The 13,999-nt window shown below is 36.4% G+C and overlaps 1 protein-coding gene across 13 annotated transcripts in view; it reads right to left on the bottom strand.

The window, feature by feature from the left end:
- Positions 1-13,999, bottom strand: part of MYCBP2 (MYC binding protein 2) — a 290,879-nt gene that overhangs the window by 237,262 nt on the left and 39,618 nt on the right. For all 13 annotated transcript variants that reach the window (XM_040487281.1, XM_040487282.1, XM_040487286.1 and 10 more), the window contains exons 3-4: positions 10,756-10,971; positions 2,176-2,329 (exon numbers count right to left, since the gene is read on the bottom strand). In XM_040487281.1, the coding sequence (XP_040343215.1) occupies positions 2,176-2,329; positions 10,756-10,971 (370 nt within the window). The remainder of the gene's footprint in view (positions 1-2,175; positions 2,330-10,755; positions 10,972-13,999) is intronic.

Here is a 13,999-nt window from a genome sequence, read left to right as displayed (position 1 = left end):
TGTTGGTGGGAATGCAAATTGGTGCAGCCGCTCTGGAAAGCAGTGTGGAGGTTCCTCAGAAAATTAAAAATAGACCTACCCTATGACCCAGCAATAGCACTGCTAGGAATTTATCCAAGGGACACAGGAGTACTGATGCATAGGGGCACTTGTACCTCAATGTTCACAGCAGCACTCTCAACAATAGCCAAATTATGGAAAGAGCCTAAATGTCCATCAACTGATGAATGGATAAAGAAATTGTGGTTTATATACACTATGGAATACTACGTGGCAATGAGAAAAAATGAAATATGGCCTTTTGTAGCAACGTGGATGGAAGTGGAGAGTGTGATGCTGAGTGAAATAAGCCATACAGAGAAAGACAGATACCATATGGTTTCACTCTTATGTGGATCCTGAGAAACTTAGCGGGAACCCATGGGGGAGGGGAAGGGGAAAAAAAAAAAAGGTTAGAGTGGGAGAGAGCCAAAGCATAAGAGACTGTTGAGAACTGAGAGCAAACTGAGGGTTGATGGGGGGTGGGAGGGAGGAGAGGGTGGGTGGTGGGTATTGAGGAGGGCACCTTTTGGGATGAGCACTGGGTGTTGTATGGAAATCAATTTGGCAATAAATTTCGTATATAAATAAAAATAAATAAATAAATAAATAAATAAAAAAGAACAAGATCTATTTTGAAAAGCATAAAGGAAAGGGAGTATTTATACATAGACTAGATACTAAACAAGGTATATGACAACTAATAAAAGATAACTGAATGGCAGAGGATCTAGGAAAAAGAAATGACTAGCATGCTGTTCAAAGTAATAAATAGGATGTGCAGGTTTTAGTGGATATTTTAAATATTTCAATTATTTGTTAATTGACAAACTAGAGCTAAGAACAGCAAAATATCCTTAAATATAATCAATTAAATAAATAAAAAGCTTTGGTAAGATGCTGTGATGCCAAGTAATGCATCACAATAGTAATACGATCACTTGTGTTACCATAACAGTAATCAACAAGGTGCCTGCCTCTTACCATATGACAGCTTTTATTTAGTAGTAGTGTTTAATAACATGTGGTGGGGGAGGGTATTGTGTTTTTTAAATCCTCAGCTTGTTTTCATGGCAAGCACTCTCCTCCCTGACCAAACCAAAAAAAAAAAAAAAAATCCAACACAAAAACTAATCACCATGTGACACCACCACCCCCCACAGCCAAACAAACAAACAACCACCAAAACAAAACCTGTATGATCTGTAATTAGGTTCTCACATGTGGGTCTAATAAACACCAAATAGCCAAGTAGAAAAAAAAAATCAAACTCTAGTCCAGACCAGCAGTGCGGTCCTCAGATGAGCAGTACTGGCAACATCACCCAGAAATTTACTCTAAATACAAATTCATGGGCCCCATGCCAAATCTACTGAATCAGAAACTCTGCGGGTAGGGCCCATATGAATCTGATATGAATCTCAATGCTTGAGATTTAGAAAAATCTAGACTTTCAAGGCCCATGGTTAGCATCAGAAAAAATCAATTAGCCAATTTCAAACTTATGCCTCCATCTCTATTTCTATTCCTCAAGAGCTCCTAACTTCTTTATGTGTTCAACCTGCATCAATAGCAAGAAAGGCATGTGTTCATAAAATTCAAATACACTTTACAAAAAGCAAACATATTTACTTAATGGAAGTTGCTACTAATTCAAAAGCATTATCTATAACAAAAATTAATTTTTATTTATAATGAATACAAAAGAAATGCCCTGTTTGGAAAGTAATTGTGCTGTTTGGGGTTGGTAGCATTTGTTCACTTTCTTCCCACTTTTTTAACTATCCAGAATAATATATAAAGTTAGAGAAAGTCAATGTTAGCTATTTCGGCCAAAGGTTTAACAAGAATGATTTAAGTTAGTAGTGACTTATAAGGCTTGGATTATTTCTGGGTTCCAAGGATTTATGTTTTGCTTTTTTCCCCATCATCACAATAATCAAGAAATGTCTATGTGTGAACTAAAACTCTTAAACTGGAACTCCAGTAGAACATAGCAAAATACCTTAAAATTTATACCCTTGCTGTTTCAATACATTAAAAAAAAAAAAAAAACTGCATTACAGGCTGCTGTACATGCTTCGTAAGAGAAGCTATTTACATTCAAAGACTTCATTCAATGCCCAGGGCTCTCACCTAGGACCTCTGGGGGCTCTGACTGGAGGCCTTCCGGCTGCTGACCCTGAAGCACGTTAAGCAGGGCCTGTAGACTCCTCAGACACAGGGATGGATGAGAAAATCTCGTCTCCTTGATCAATTCAAAAACTTCACAAAGTCCAACCTCAATGATCTGTTTAAGATGAAAAAAAAATACATATATATATATATATATATATTATAACAGGTAAACTAGTAACACTTTCCAGGCAGTTTCACCAGTACAGCTTATTGCCACAGCAAATGATTAATGCTGCAATATTTACTAGGCTAAAACAAACAAAAACACATAAAAAAGCAAAACACAACCACCCATGGCATTTAATTCCAAGGTACAGAAAACCATCTAGTTACATGAAAGGGTTAAAAAATTATGGCACTATTTTATTTTAGAGAGAGAGAGGACATAAACAGGGGAGAGGGACAGAGGGAGAGAGACAGAATCATAAGCAGGTTCCACACTCATCTCGCAACCCTGGGATGATGACCTGGGCCGGAATCAAGAGTCAGAAGCTCAACCAACAGAGCCACCTAGGCGCCCTACAGTGGCAGTATTTTAAAAGTATTTATAGCACAAGGAAACCATAATAAAATATAATAAAAATTTTAACAATGAAGTAGATACTAGGTTACATTCACTCAGAAAAAATAAACTCTATTAATTTAAAAGTTCATTTGGCTGTACTCAAGTACAAATCAGCATTCTTTTGTTAAAAGTCATGTTACTTGTTACTTATGAGCAGGAAAAAAGTCAATATAACTCATACAATGCAGAGATTTAAAAAGGAGCGTTTCGTCTTAGCCATTCCTATAATGGTACAATCACAATATTACTGTTTACTGATGTGTCCCCTCTTCTTATAGGGTTTAATCACCAAAAAACCTACCTATCAAAAAGATCACTGCTATTTTTACCTTCATTATCTTATCATTCCTGATCAGAACCAAATCTGACTCAGTCCATATCTAGCAAAAGATACATCTGTAACTAAAGATTGACAGAGAAGTGTGATGAGCATAAATGTTTCTTAAACCCTTATTTTGTGCAACTCACTATAGGAGATATGAAGATACATCACAACAGCCCCTGTCCTCTAAGAATTTATTCTCTAACAGGGTAAATGAGACTTGTACATGACTCTTATCCAGTTGAGACCTCTGTTATACCATTTATTATAGTATAGCTGACCATTTTTGTTTCCTTTTTCCTGTGGTCTCCTTATAGACAAGGAGCATGCCTGAGCTGGCTTAGTATGTCCTGTGGCTAACCCAGTGCCTAGCACATGATAGGCATATAATAAATATTTAATTACTCTCCGTTGTGTGCTAAAAACCACTGCAAATCAGAAATAGATTTTCCAGACAATGGTCAAATCAGTTGCAGGCAAGTCACTTGCAGTTCTGATTATCATTTGCAAGGTTTCTGAAGAATACAGACATGACTGAGAAGTTAAACTAGTAGGACTGTCTTTAGAGAAGTTATCTAAAATACTAGCGGACTTAATTATAGCCAAGATTACAGAGGTGGCCTGTATAGAGTTTCAATTGATTAAATGCACTAAGCAATGAAAATTTTCCAGTTGATATAGTTTCTTTTCCTGAAACACACTAGAAAGTAAAAACATGCTGTTCAAGATTTCTATCTGCTTATGCACTTACAGGAAATGAATCTGAACTCAAAGATCTCCTAAGCACAAAATATAGGGCTCTGTTCTCAGGCCAATGGGAAACTACTCTACCCTTTCAGTCTTCAAAAATGCTTATTCTATTGCTACCAATCATGACTTTTCTAAGTTCAAAGGAGACTCTTCACAGATAACATTTTTAGCTACGGTTTATTTATATAAGATTCCTATGGTAACAGAGAAAGTACTGAACCTTACCAAAAAAGAGTGAGGCTACTTACTGAACAAGTTCCTGAGCTGTCTCTCTGGTAAGTTCAGGGCATAATAACAAATATATTAAAATAGGCAACTCAGATACACTGCTTAGGAACAGAGCACTAGCTGGTTTTGGTAAACCCATAAAATGTTAGCCAAATGATCAGGAAAGAGAAATTACCCACCTATCTAGGTTAACCACTGTAGATTCTCATCTGCACCTTACTTCATAAAAAATTTTTTTAATAAGGGGGAAAATTAATTTGTTTCCAGAATATTGATATGTTTTCAAAATACAATAAAATAAAAATCAACTTCAAGTTTTCCAATCATATTTAGCTTTGAATTATTGAGCAGAGGAATAAAAGTTGTTGTGAAATAAGTTTGTTTGTGTTTGTTTTTGAGGTTTGGCTGAGAACATTTTACCATACGTATGAACTCTGAAATTATACTTTACACACTGAATCCTGTCTTACAGTCACTGAGAACATACTGTACTTTCTCCCCACTCAATATTGGGAAGGAAGAGTATAAGGAAAAAATATAGCACAGCAAATATAGTATGATTTCATTTGTGCAGAAATAATATACTTTTAATGTATATATATATATAAATGTTTATAATGGGTATGTTTTGGTTAATAGGAATTTAAGAGGGATTTCTGATTTTTAATTTCTATCTCCTCTTTGTAAAAAATGTTCTGCATTTTTCAAACTATCTACAATATATACTGCCTTTATAATTAGCAATATAAATAAATGTGACTTTTAAACAGAGTAGTTGATTATAGTAATTAAATACACTAAGCTTCGGTACTTTCAATGAAAAACCATAACTACCCAACACACAGTCTTCCACTTCTCTTCAGAAAATAACCTTTTATATTCACTAAATAAATTTACTGAATTTTCCCTTTACAGCTACTTTCAAATAATTAAATCCTGAAGGCTCTCTATTACACTTAAAGGAACACAAAACCCAAATAACTATCTGATACAGCCAGTGCAATGTCACTGCTGGGAAAAGTGAGATAAAAACATGCTTGGCCAAAGAAAAATAACATAATGAGTCTTTCAAGGTTTTATTTTGCTCTCGTCAAATCATATATTCCCAAAAGTGATTTTATTATTTCACTAGCAAGTATGAGCATAAAAGTTTAGTTACATCACATTTAGATTAATAATTTTTTAATAAATTTTACCTTGTTCTATTAAAAAGTCCTAGAGGAAAGGGATGGGAGGGGCAAAACAGGTGAGGAGGATTAAAAAGTACAAACTTCCAGTTATAAATAAGTAAGTCCTGAAGATGAAAAGTACAGCCTAGGAAATATCACCAATAATATTGTAATAAATGCTGTGTGGTGACAGATGGTGACTACATTTATCCTGGTGAACATTTCAAAATATACAGAATTATTGAATTACTATGTCATACACCTAAAACCAGTGCAACATTGTACGTCAACTATACACTAATGAATTTTTAAAAAGTCCTAGAATCTATTCTAATACTTTCAGAATCCATTTGAAAAAATTCAAGAGGAAATCAAAAGTAGGTTTATATATTACCACCGAGGGAAGTACACTGCCTTCCAAAATTTTTTATATAAAGCAAATATTTGGTAGATATGACATTTACAAATAATGAAAAATAAAAATCTAGAAGGGAGCAAAAGGAAGAGTGGAAGAAGAGCAGCAGCAGAGGAGGAGGAGGACAAAAAGAAGAGGAAGAATTCTGCTTCTCAAAAGGTCTGGGTGTGAGATGTCTAAGCAGTATCGTCTAACATACAAATTTATCTAGGACTACTACCATCTTCTTCCCTTCTCTTTACACCCAAAAGTGTTCTCACAACTTTTCAAAACTAACAATTTTTTTTTACATTTATGTATTTTTGAGAGACAGAGAGAGACAGAGCACGAGTGGGGGGGGGGGGGGGGGCAGAGAGAGAAAGAAACAGAATTTGAAGCAGGCTCCAGGCTCTGAGCTGTCAGCATAGAGCCCAACGTGGGGCTCAAACTCACAAACCGTGAGACCATGACCTGAGCCAAAGTCAGACGCTTAACCGACTGAGCCACCCAGGAGCCACTGAAACTAACAATTTTTAAGTGATGCTCTTGATCCCACCCCATCCTATCTCTAACAGAATTTTATTTTACCTTCCCCCACACTGTGACAGTCCCCAAGTCTCTATTTTTAGCTGGGACCTTTCTTTGGAACTTCAGCCCTATATAGTATACACAGGACACCTCACAGGTACCTCAAACTCAGTAAAGAGAACTAAACATCATCATCATCCCAACAAAGCACTGCTTCTCCTCCAGTTCCCTCTCTTGCAGTAAATGACATTGCCACCAGAAACTTCAGAAGTATGTTTCAATTCCACTTTCTCTTTCAGCCTTCATAATCAACTAATTACCAATTTGTCAATTCTGCTTCCTTAACATTTCCTGTAACCCAAACACCACCACTAGCAACCTTCAGTAACGCTTCCAGGACAAATGCAATAGCTGCCTAACTGATCCCTCTGCTCTAACCTTACCACCCTCTATGGTTTGTCTTACTAGCACCCAAGTAATTTTACTAAAATACAAGTCTGATCAAACTCTTTTGCTTAAAATCTTCAATATTTCCAAATCACAAGACAAAATCTGAAAGTGGATGCATGACACAGAAGGCCCTTCACAATCTAGCTCCTGCTCTCAGCCTCTTGCCCTATTCAGCTACTCCACTCTAGCTAAAAACAGATCACGTGTACTTTTGTAATGGTGCTGTTCCCTCCGCCTGTAAGTGCATCTACAGTCAGTGCTGCATCCGTACCCACGGTGTTCCACTACACCCAGCATGCCCTAGTAATCCTTAAGTCACTAGACATGTCTGGTATCCCCTACCAGACATAACTTTCTTGAGGGTAGGGACCGTGTCTCATCATTATTTTGTTCCCAAGGCCTAATATACTGCTTGCTATAACTCAAAAAGAATTTAAAAGCAAATAAACTTAAGAAGTAAATAAGTAAGTCTATGTAAGTCTATATGTTTTAACAAAATACATGGCATGATGAGCCTCAAATAAGACTGGAAGTATGAATCCCAACAATAACTACTAAAAATTATGCAGTTATAGGGACACCCAGGTGGCTCAGTCAGTTAAACATCCAACTCTTGATTTTGGCTCAGGTCATAATCTCACAGTGAGCCCTGTGTTGGACTCCGTGCTCAGTATGGAGCCTGCTTAGGAAAGATTCTCTCTCTCTCTCTCTCTCTCTCTCTCTCTCTCTCTGCACCTTCCTTGTGCTCTTGCTCTCTCTCTCAAAAAAAAAACAAAAACAAAAACAAAAAACCAAAAAAACTATGTAGTTATAAAGCATGGAACACTATAGGGAATCTGGAAGTCAGATAGTGAAAGATGGTTTGAGCTGGGTAAAAACTGTGTTTTAGGTAAAAACCTTAATATGAAGCATTTAGATGGGGGTAAGAAAGTCCCCCTTTTTTAAAAATGTTTACTTATTTTTGAGACAGAGAGTGTGTATGTGCAAGTGGTGGAGGGGCAGAGAGAGATGGGAGAGACAGAATCTGAAGCAGGCTCCAGGTTCCAAGCTGTCAGCACAGAGCCCGATCTGGGGCTCAAACCCATGAACCATGAGATCATGACCTGAGCAAAAGTCGGATGCTTAACTGACTGAATCACCCAGGTGTCCCAAGTCGTTTTTAAAATATCAATGACTGGAGTGCCTACATGGCTCAGTCAGTTAGGCGTCCAGCTATTGATTTGGGTTCAGGTCATGATCTCATGGTTTGTGAGTTCAAGCTCTGTGTCTCTGCACTATCAGTGCAGAGCCTGCTTGGGATTCTCTCTCTCTCTCTCTCTCTCTCTCTCTCTCTCTCTCTCTCTCTCTCTCAAAATAAATAAACTTTACAAAATATCAATGATTGCTGACCTACAAAAAAACAAAAAGCAAAGAAAACCCTGACAAGTAAGATCTACACAATAATCAAATGCAATTTAACTTTTAAAATTCAAATAGAAGGGACGACTGTGTGGCTCAGTCAGTTAAGTGTCTGACTTCAGCGCAGGCCATGACCTCATGGTTTGGGAGTTCGAGACCCGAGTCAGGCTCTGTGCTGACAGCTCAGAGCCTGGAGCCTGCTTCAGATTCTGTGTCTCCCTCTCTCTCTCTGCCCCTCTCCTACTCACTCTCTGTCTCTGTCTCTCTCAAAAATAAATAAACATTAAAAAAAAATTCAAATAGAAAATTAAATTGCATCAAAATGATACTTTAACAACAAATAAAAACTGTCTTAATTACGTGAAAGAGCAGTGGGAGAGGAAAAAAACTCAGTGAAAAGAAGGAAAGCAACAGCCACACATGTAGGCAAGAAGAACAAGAGAGGAACAATTGCAAAGAAAAGGAAGGAACTGATGTAGAAGAGTAGCATCGGGAGCAGAAGGGTCAAAAGGAAAAGAAAAATGCTAACGTTTCTCACCTGCCCTTAAATTCTCATCTCCTCAAGTCCTACAGGCCTCATTTCTTCTGTGTCAGTCCTTCATGTCATGCAAATGGCTGCCAAAAACATCACCTAGAAGTTTCATTCCCCACCCACGCCCTAACCCACAGCATTTTGAATGCCTCTGCATAAAGGCATCTCAAAACTTCTTCCCCTCTCATTCGTCACATGGTCTCACTGACTTTCCAGCAGTTTATTTCCTTGGACATAAAGTATTTATTAATAAATTGAGGAGTTCCTCGAAAAGCAACTCAAATTCATTTGCACCTACACAATTTCTTGTTTTCACCTAACCTGATACTTACAACTATACCTATTATTTACTCACACACTTGTATTTGACATTTGTTAACTCACTGCATCTTCACTACAACCCTGTGAGGTATATATTATCTCCATTTCATAGATGACAAAATGGAGGCACAGATAAGTCAAATAACTTCCCCAGCATTACACAGTTATTTTTAAGGGTGAGTATTTGAACGCAGGCAGTTTGACTCCACTGCCCAGGTTCTTAATCACTATACCCTGTTTCCTGATGTGTCAGTACTTGATGGAAAACTCTTTACCTAGAGGAGCTTACACAGAAAAGATAAGCTTATTTGTTTTAAGAAGAAGAAAGGAGCCAATAGAGAAGTTATACTTAAGGACACTGGAGGGAAAGGGGCTAAAGGAAGAAGAGTCCCAAGAAGAACACTTAAAGATGGTTGACTAAAAGGCTGAGGAAGTTCACAAAACTTCTCTTACTCTATAAAACAGGAAGCAAGCCATCTGCTGAGAATAAGGTGAGAAGACTGTGACAGTACTGATTAAGGGCTGTGGTGCACTTAGGAATAGCCACCATGAAATATGGCAAAATATTTGCATGACATTTGCATGATAGCTCCTGTGTGTATGTACAAAAGTTTTTAAGGCATAGCTTTAAGGTATCAGTTTAGTAAAAATATTGGCATGATAGCTCCTGTGTGTATGTATAAAAAAGTTTTTAAGGCACAGCTTTAAAGTATCAGTTTAGTAAAAAGGCAACACACTGAACTATTTATGATAAAGGAAATCATTTCAAAATGTTTACATTTAGAAAAAGGCAATATACATATAAATCATTTATGATAGATACCCCTTTAAAAATATGTCTATATTGTCACTATTCTTTTGTTAGAAATACTAACTACATTGGGGCGCCTGGGTGGCGCAGTCGGTTAAGCGTCCGACTTCAGCCAGGTCACGATCTCGCAGTCCGTGAGTTCGAGCCCCGCGTCGGGCTCTGGGCTGATGGCTCAGAGCCTGGAGCCTGTTTCCCATTCTGTGTCTCCCTCTCTCTCTGCCCCTCCCCCGTTCATGCTCTGTCTCTCTCTGTCCCAAAAATAAATAAACGTTGAAAAAAAAAATTAATAAAAAAAGAAATACTAACTATACCTACAATGTAGAAAAAATACCATATATACAATAACATTACAGTCTTGAAATACACTAACACTTAAATAGAAGAGAGTACCTTAAGAATAGTTTGTTCTACTATAGTACATGCTTCTTTAACACCAATTAGCTTACATGTCTCTGGTAAATAAGGGAGTGATATCAGAACAATGTAGAAGTTTTGTTGCTTCATACGTAATTTTTTCCTAGGCAAGGAGAGCCAAAATAGCAAGAGAACAATCATAACCTAAGGAAGAAAAGGCAAAAAGCTCTCAACTGAGCAGCTGCACAGCCAGGAGCCCTCCTAGTTTTATTTGAAGAAAAATAAAAATGCATACCTGTACCCAAGGCTCCCTCCCCAGAAGGAAGCACCCCCAGCTTACTATGGCTCTTGGCTGGTGGTAGTTTGCAGTTCTGCTTACGCCCACCTTAACGTCCACTTCTAGCTGCAATGGCTCAGTGCTTACAAGCCTCCATTTCCACTCTACTGCTTTTGTACATTTTAAAAAGCCCCTGATCTTTCTTCCTGGGCTGTCAAGTATTCTCCACTGGGTTACCAATTATTGATTTTGTTAGCACTCCAGTTATAAAGATGCATAGAGTTTTCCTGGTCTGCCCCAAACCTATTTTTTACCCATCAGCCCTATTAATTTTGAGTGCACAATTTTATTAAAAAACAAGGTATTTTAGCAATGTAAATATATGTACTATAGCCCAAACACCTGTGGTTATCCATCCAAGTGGAATTTAGTGACTTACCTTTGGAAGCTTGATAGGGGGCTCTTTGGATTCCTCCTCTTCATCACTATCTGATTCTCCACTCTGCACAGAGTTCTTAGATGCAGCTGCCAATGATGTTTCCTTTTTCTGCCATTCCAGAACGCAATGGCGTACATTGCAATAAATATTGAAAGCAGAAGGATTGCTATGTAATTTGATATCTGGTATGATTACCGTATTCTCCAAGTTTTCAGACTGAAATAGAAGATATAATATTTCAATTCTATATTCCTTCGCATCATCACCAATTCTCATTTTATATAAAAGATTAAAGATTAGAAATGCTGGATAACTTGTATAAGTCAAATAAGTGACATAGCAAGACAATCCAAGTCTACTGATTCAACTTATAGTAAGTACCCTTTCTTCTACACTTTACTAAGTAACACAGCAATAACCCAACTGACAAGGGCTGGAGAGTGGCAAAGAGACTAATAGGAATACCTTTTTATTCCATGATAGGAATAAAACCAACAAAGTTTAACTGTTGAGTATCACAGAATATTAATTTTGTGCTCTTCTAAGGAACATCAGATGTATTTGAGTCTCGATGACCTAGTACAAACGTTGAATTACATTTTGATAGCTTTAAAAGTACATTTAGGGACTAAAATAGAAATCAGAACTAAAAACCAAACAAACTTTAATTTTAGTCAATTCTTCCAATTCCGTTCTAATTTAAATAGTAGTAATGTTAAGAAATTAGATTTCTGGGGGTGCCTGGGTGGCTTAGTCAGTAAGCGTCCGACTTCCGCTCAGGTCATGATCTCACAGTTTGTGAGTTCGAGCCTCGCATCAGGCTCTGTGCTGACAGCTCAGAGCCTGGAGCCTGCTTCAGATTCTGTGTCTCCCTCTCTCTCTCCTCCTCCCCATTCACATTCTGTCTCTCTCTCTCAAAAATAAATAAACATTAAAAAAAAGAAAAAAAAGAAAAGCAATTAGATTTCTGTAGATTATGGATATATGCTTTCCTGAAGATCTCCTAGCTATCAATCTTGATAAATAATAAAAATCACATGCTTGGTAATTTGTTAGAACTTAGTCAGTTTCTGTTCTGACCCAGCATTTTAGTCAGCAAGCCACAATCACACTTTTGAGAACAACATTTACACTATAGATATACAGAACTGGTTTAAGATATTCTATTAATGCAAGTTCTAAAAATTGGAGTATGTCCAGGAAGTATCCAAGATAAATAAGATGACACCTCAAGTACCAAAAACACTTGGTTTCAAAATTCTATCCTTCTTCCATAAATAATTAGGGAAAAAGTGGAATACTCCTTGTTAGAAAAAATATGTACTGAAGTTAATTGATAACTAATGTGTAAGTATGTATCCCAGACACACTAAAAACAAGCAATTATTAGCAATCCAAATCTAAGAACATATGAAAAAGGTAATGCATGATGATCAACCAAAAAACCGGCTGGTAACAACACCGGAAAAGTAATTAGTAATTCCTCATACTAAGAAAAATAAGAAGAGAAGAAAACAGACGATATCCTAAATAAACATGGAAAAAGCATCTGACACAAATCAAACACCTATTCATGATAAAAAGTGTATGTAAACTAGGAATAAAAGAAAATTTCTAAAAATGGATAAAGGGTATCTATGAAATACCCACCGCTAACATAGTAAGACTAAATTCCTGTACCCTAAGATGCAAACAAGAAAAAGATATCTATTCTCAGCAATATGATTCAACATTATACTAGATATGCTAGTGTGATAAGCCAAGAAATAGAAATACAAATTATAGTTAGAAAGGAAAATATCTACTAGAAAACAAACGTCTTCATTTCCAGAAGACATGGAGAGATTCTTAAGACATCTGCAAAAAAAGCCACTAGAAACAATGTGTGGATTTAGCAAAGTCACAGGATACCAGATCAATATTTTAAATAAGAAAGAGTTAATGTATCTACACACTAGGAGTGAACAACTGGAATATGTAATTAAAAAAAATAATAGCATTAAAGTTACAGACTGGGAGAAAGTATCTGCAAAACATATACCTGACAAAAGTCTATCATGCAGAATATATAAAGAATTTTCAAAACTCAACAGTAAAAACCAAACAAATAAGCCATTCAATTTAGAAAATGGGCAAAAGACATGAACAGGCATGTCACCAAAGAAGATTCACAGAAGGCAAACAAGTTCACTATAGTGACCCATTAGGAAAATGCAAATTAAAACAAAATGAGAAAATGTACAAACCTATCAAACTGGCTAGAATAAAAAATAATGACAACATCAAATGCTAGTGAAGATGTGGAGAAACTTAATCTCTTATACATTGTTAATCGGAAAATAAAATGATACAGCCACTCTGGAAAAATGTATGGCAGTTTCCCACAAAATTAAGTATGTATTTACAGTACAATCCAGCAACTGCATTGTTGGGCATTTATACCAAAGAAATAAAAACTTATGTTCATTCAAAAACCAGCATGTGAATGTTCATACCAGTTTTATTCAAAATAACCCAAAACAAGAAACACAGATGTCCTTTAATGGGTGAATGGTTACACAAACTATGATGTAATCTTTACCATGGAATACTAACTCAGCAATAAAAAGGTACAAACATGATATATGCAAAGACTTGCATAAATGTCAAGGGAATTATGCTGAGTGACAACAGCCAGTTCTCATGATTAAATTTATATATCATTCTTTAAATGACAAAATTATAGAAATAGAGAACAGATTGGTGATTGTCAGAGGTTAGGGAGAGGGTGAGTGCAGGGGAATGTCTGTGGCTATATAGGAGTAGCAAAAACAATCCTTGTGATGGAACTCTTCTATATATTGACTGTGGTAATGGTCCACAGATCCACATGTGATAAAATTGCGTAGAACTAAATATATATACACATACACAAATAAGTACATGTAAAACTGGTGAAATCTGAATAAGATCAGTAGGTTGGATCAATATTGATTTCCTGGTTCTGATATTTACTATACTTATGCAATTCCTTAGCAACTTGAGAACATGAGTGATGGGTATACAGGATCTCTGTATTACTTTTTACAACTGCATTATTATAATCATCTCAAAATTTAGAAAAATGAAATAACAGCAGTTAAATTTAATAAAATTATGTGCAAGCTCTGTACACTGAAAACCAAAATAACACTGCTGGGAGTAATTAAAAAAAAAACTTAAGTAAAGAGAATAGAGATAAACTATATTCATTAATAGAAGATTC

This window comes from Herpailurus yagouaroundi, unplaced genomic scaffold (assembly GCF_014898765.1).
Source record: "Herpailurus yagouaroundi ecotype Mexico unplaced genomic scaffold, PumYag 164, whole genome shotgun sequence".
NCBI classification, from domain to species: Eukaryota; Metazoa; Chordata; class Mammalia; order Carnivora; family Felidae; genus Herpailurus; species Herpailurus yagouaroundi.
This window is presented reverse-complemented; position numbering and strand designations above follow the sequence as displayed.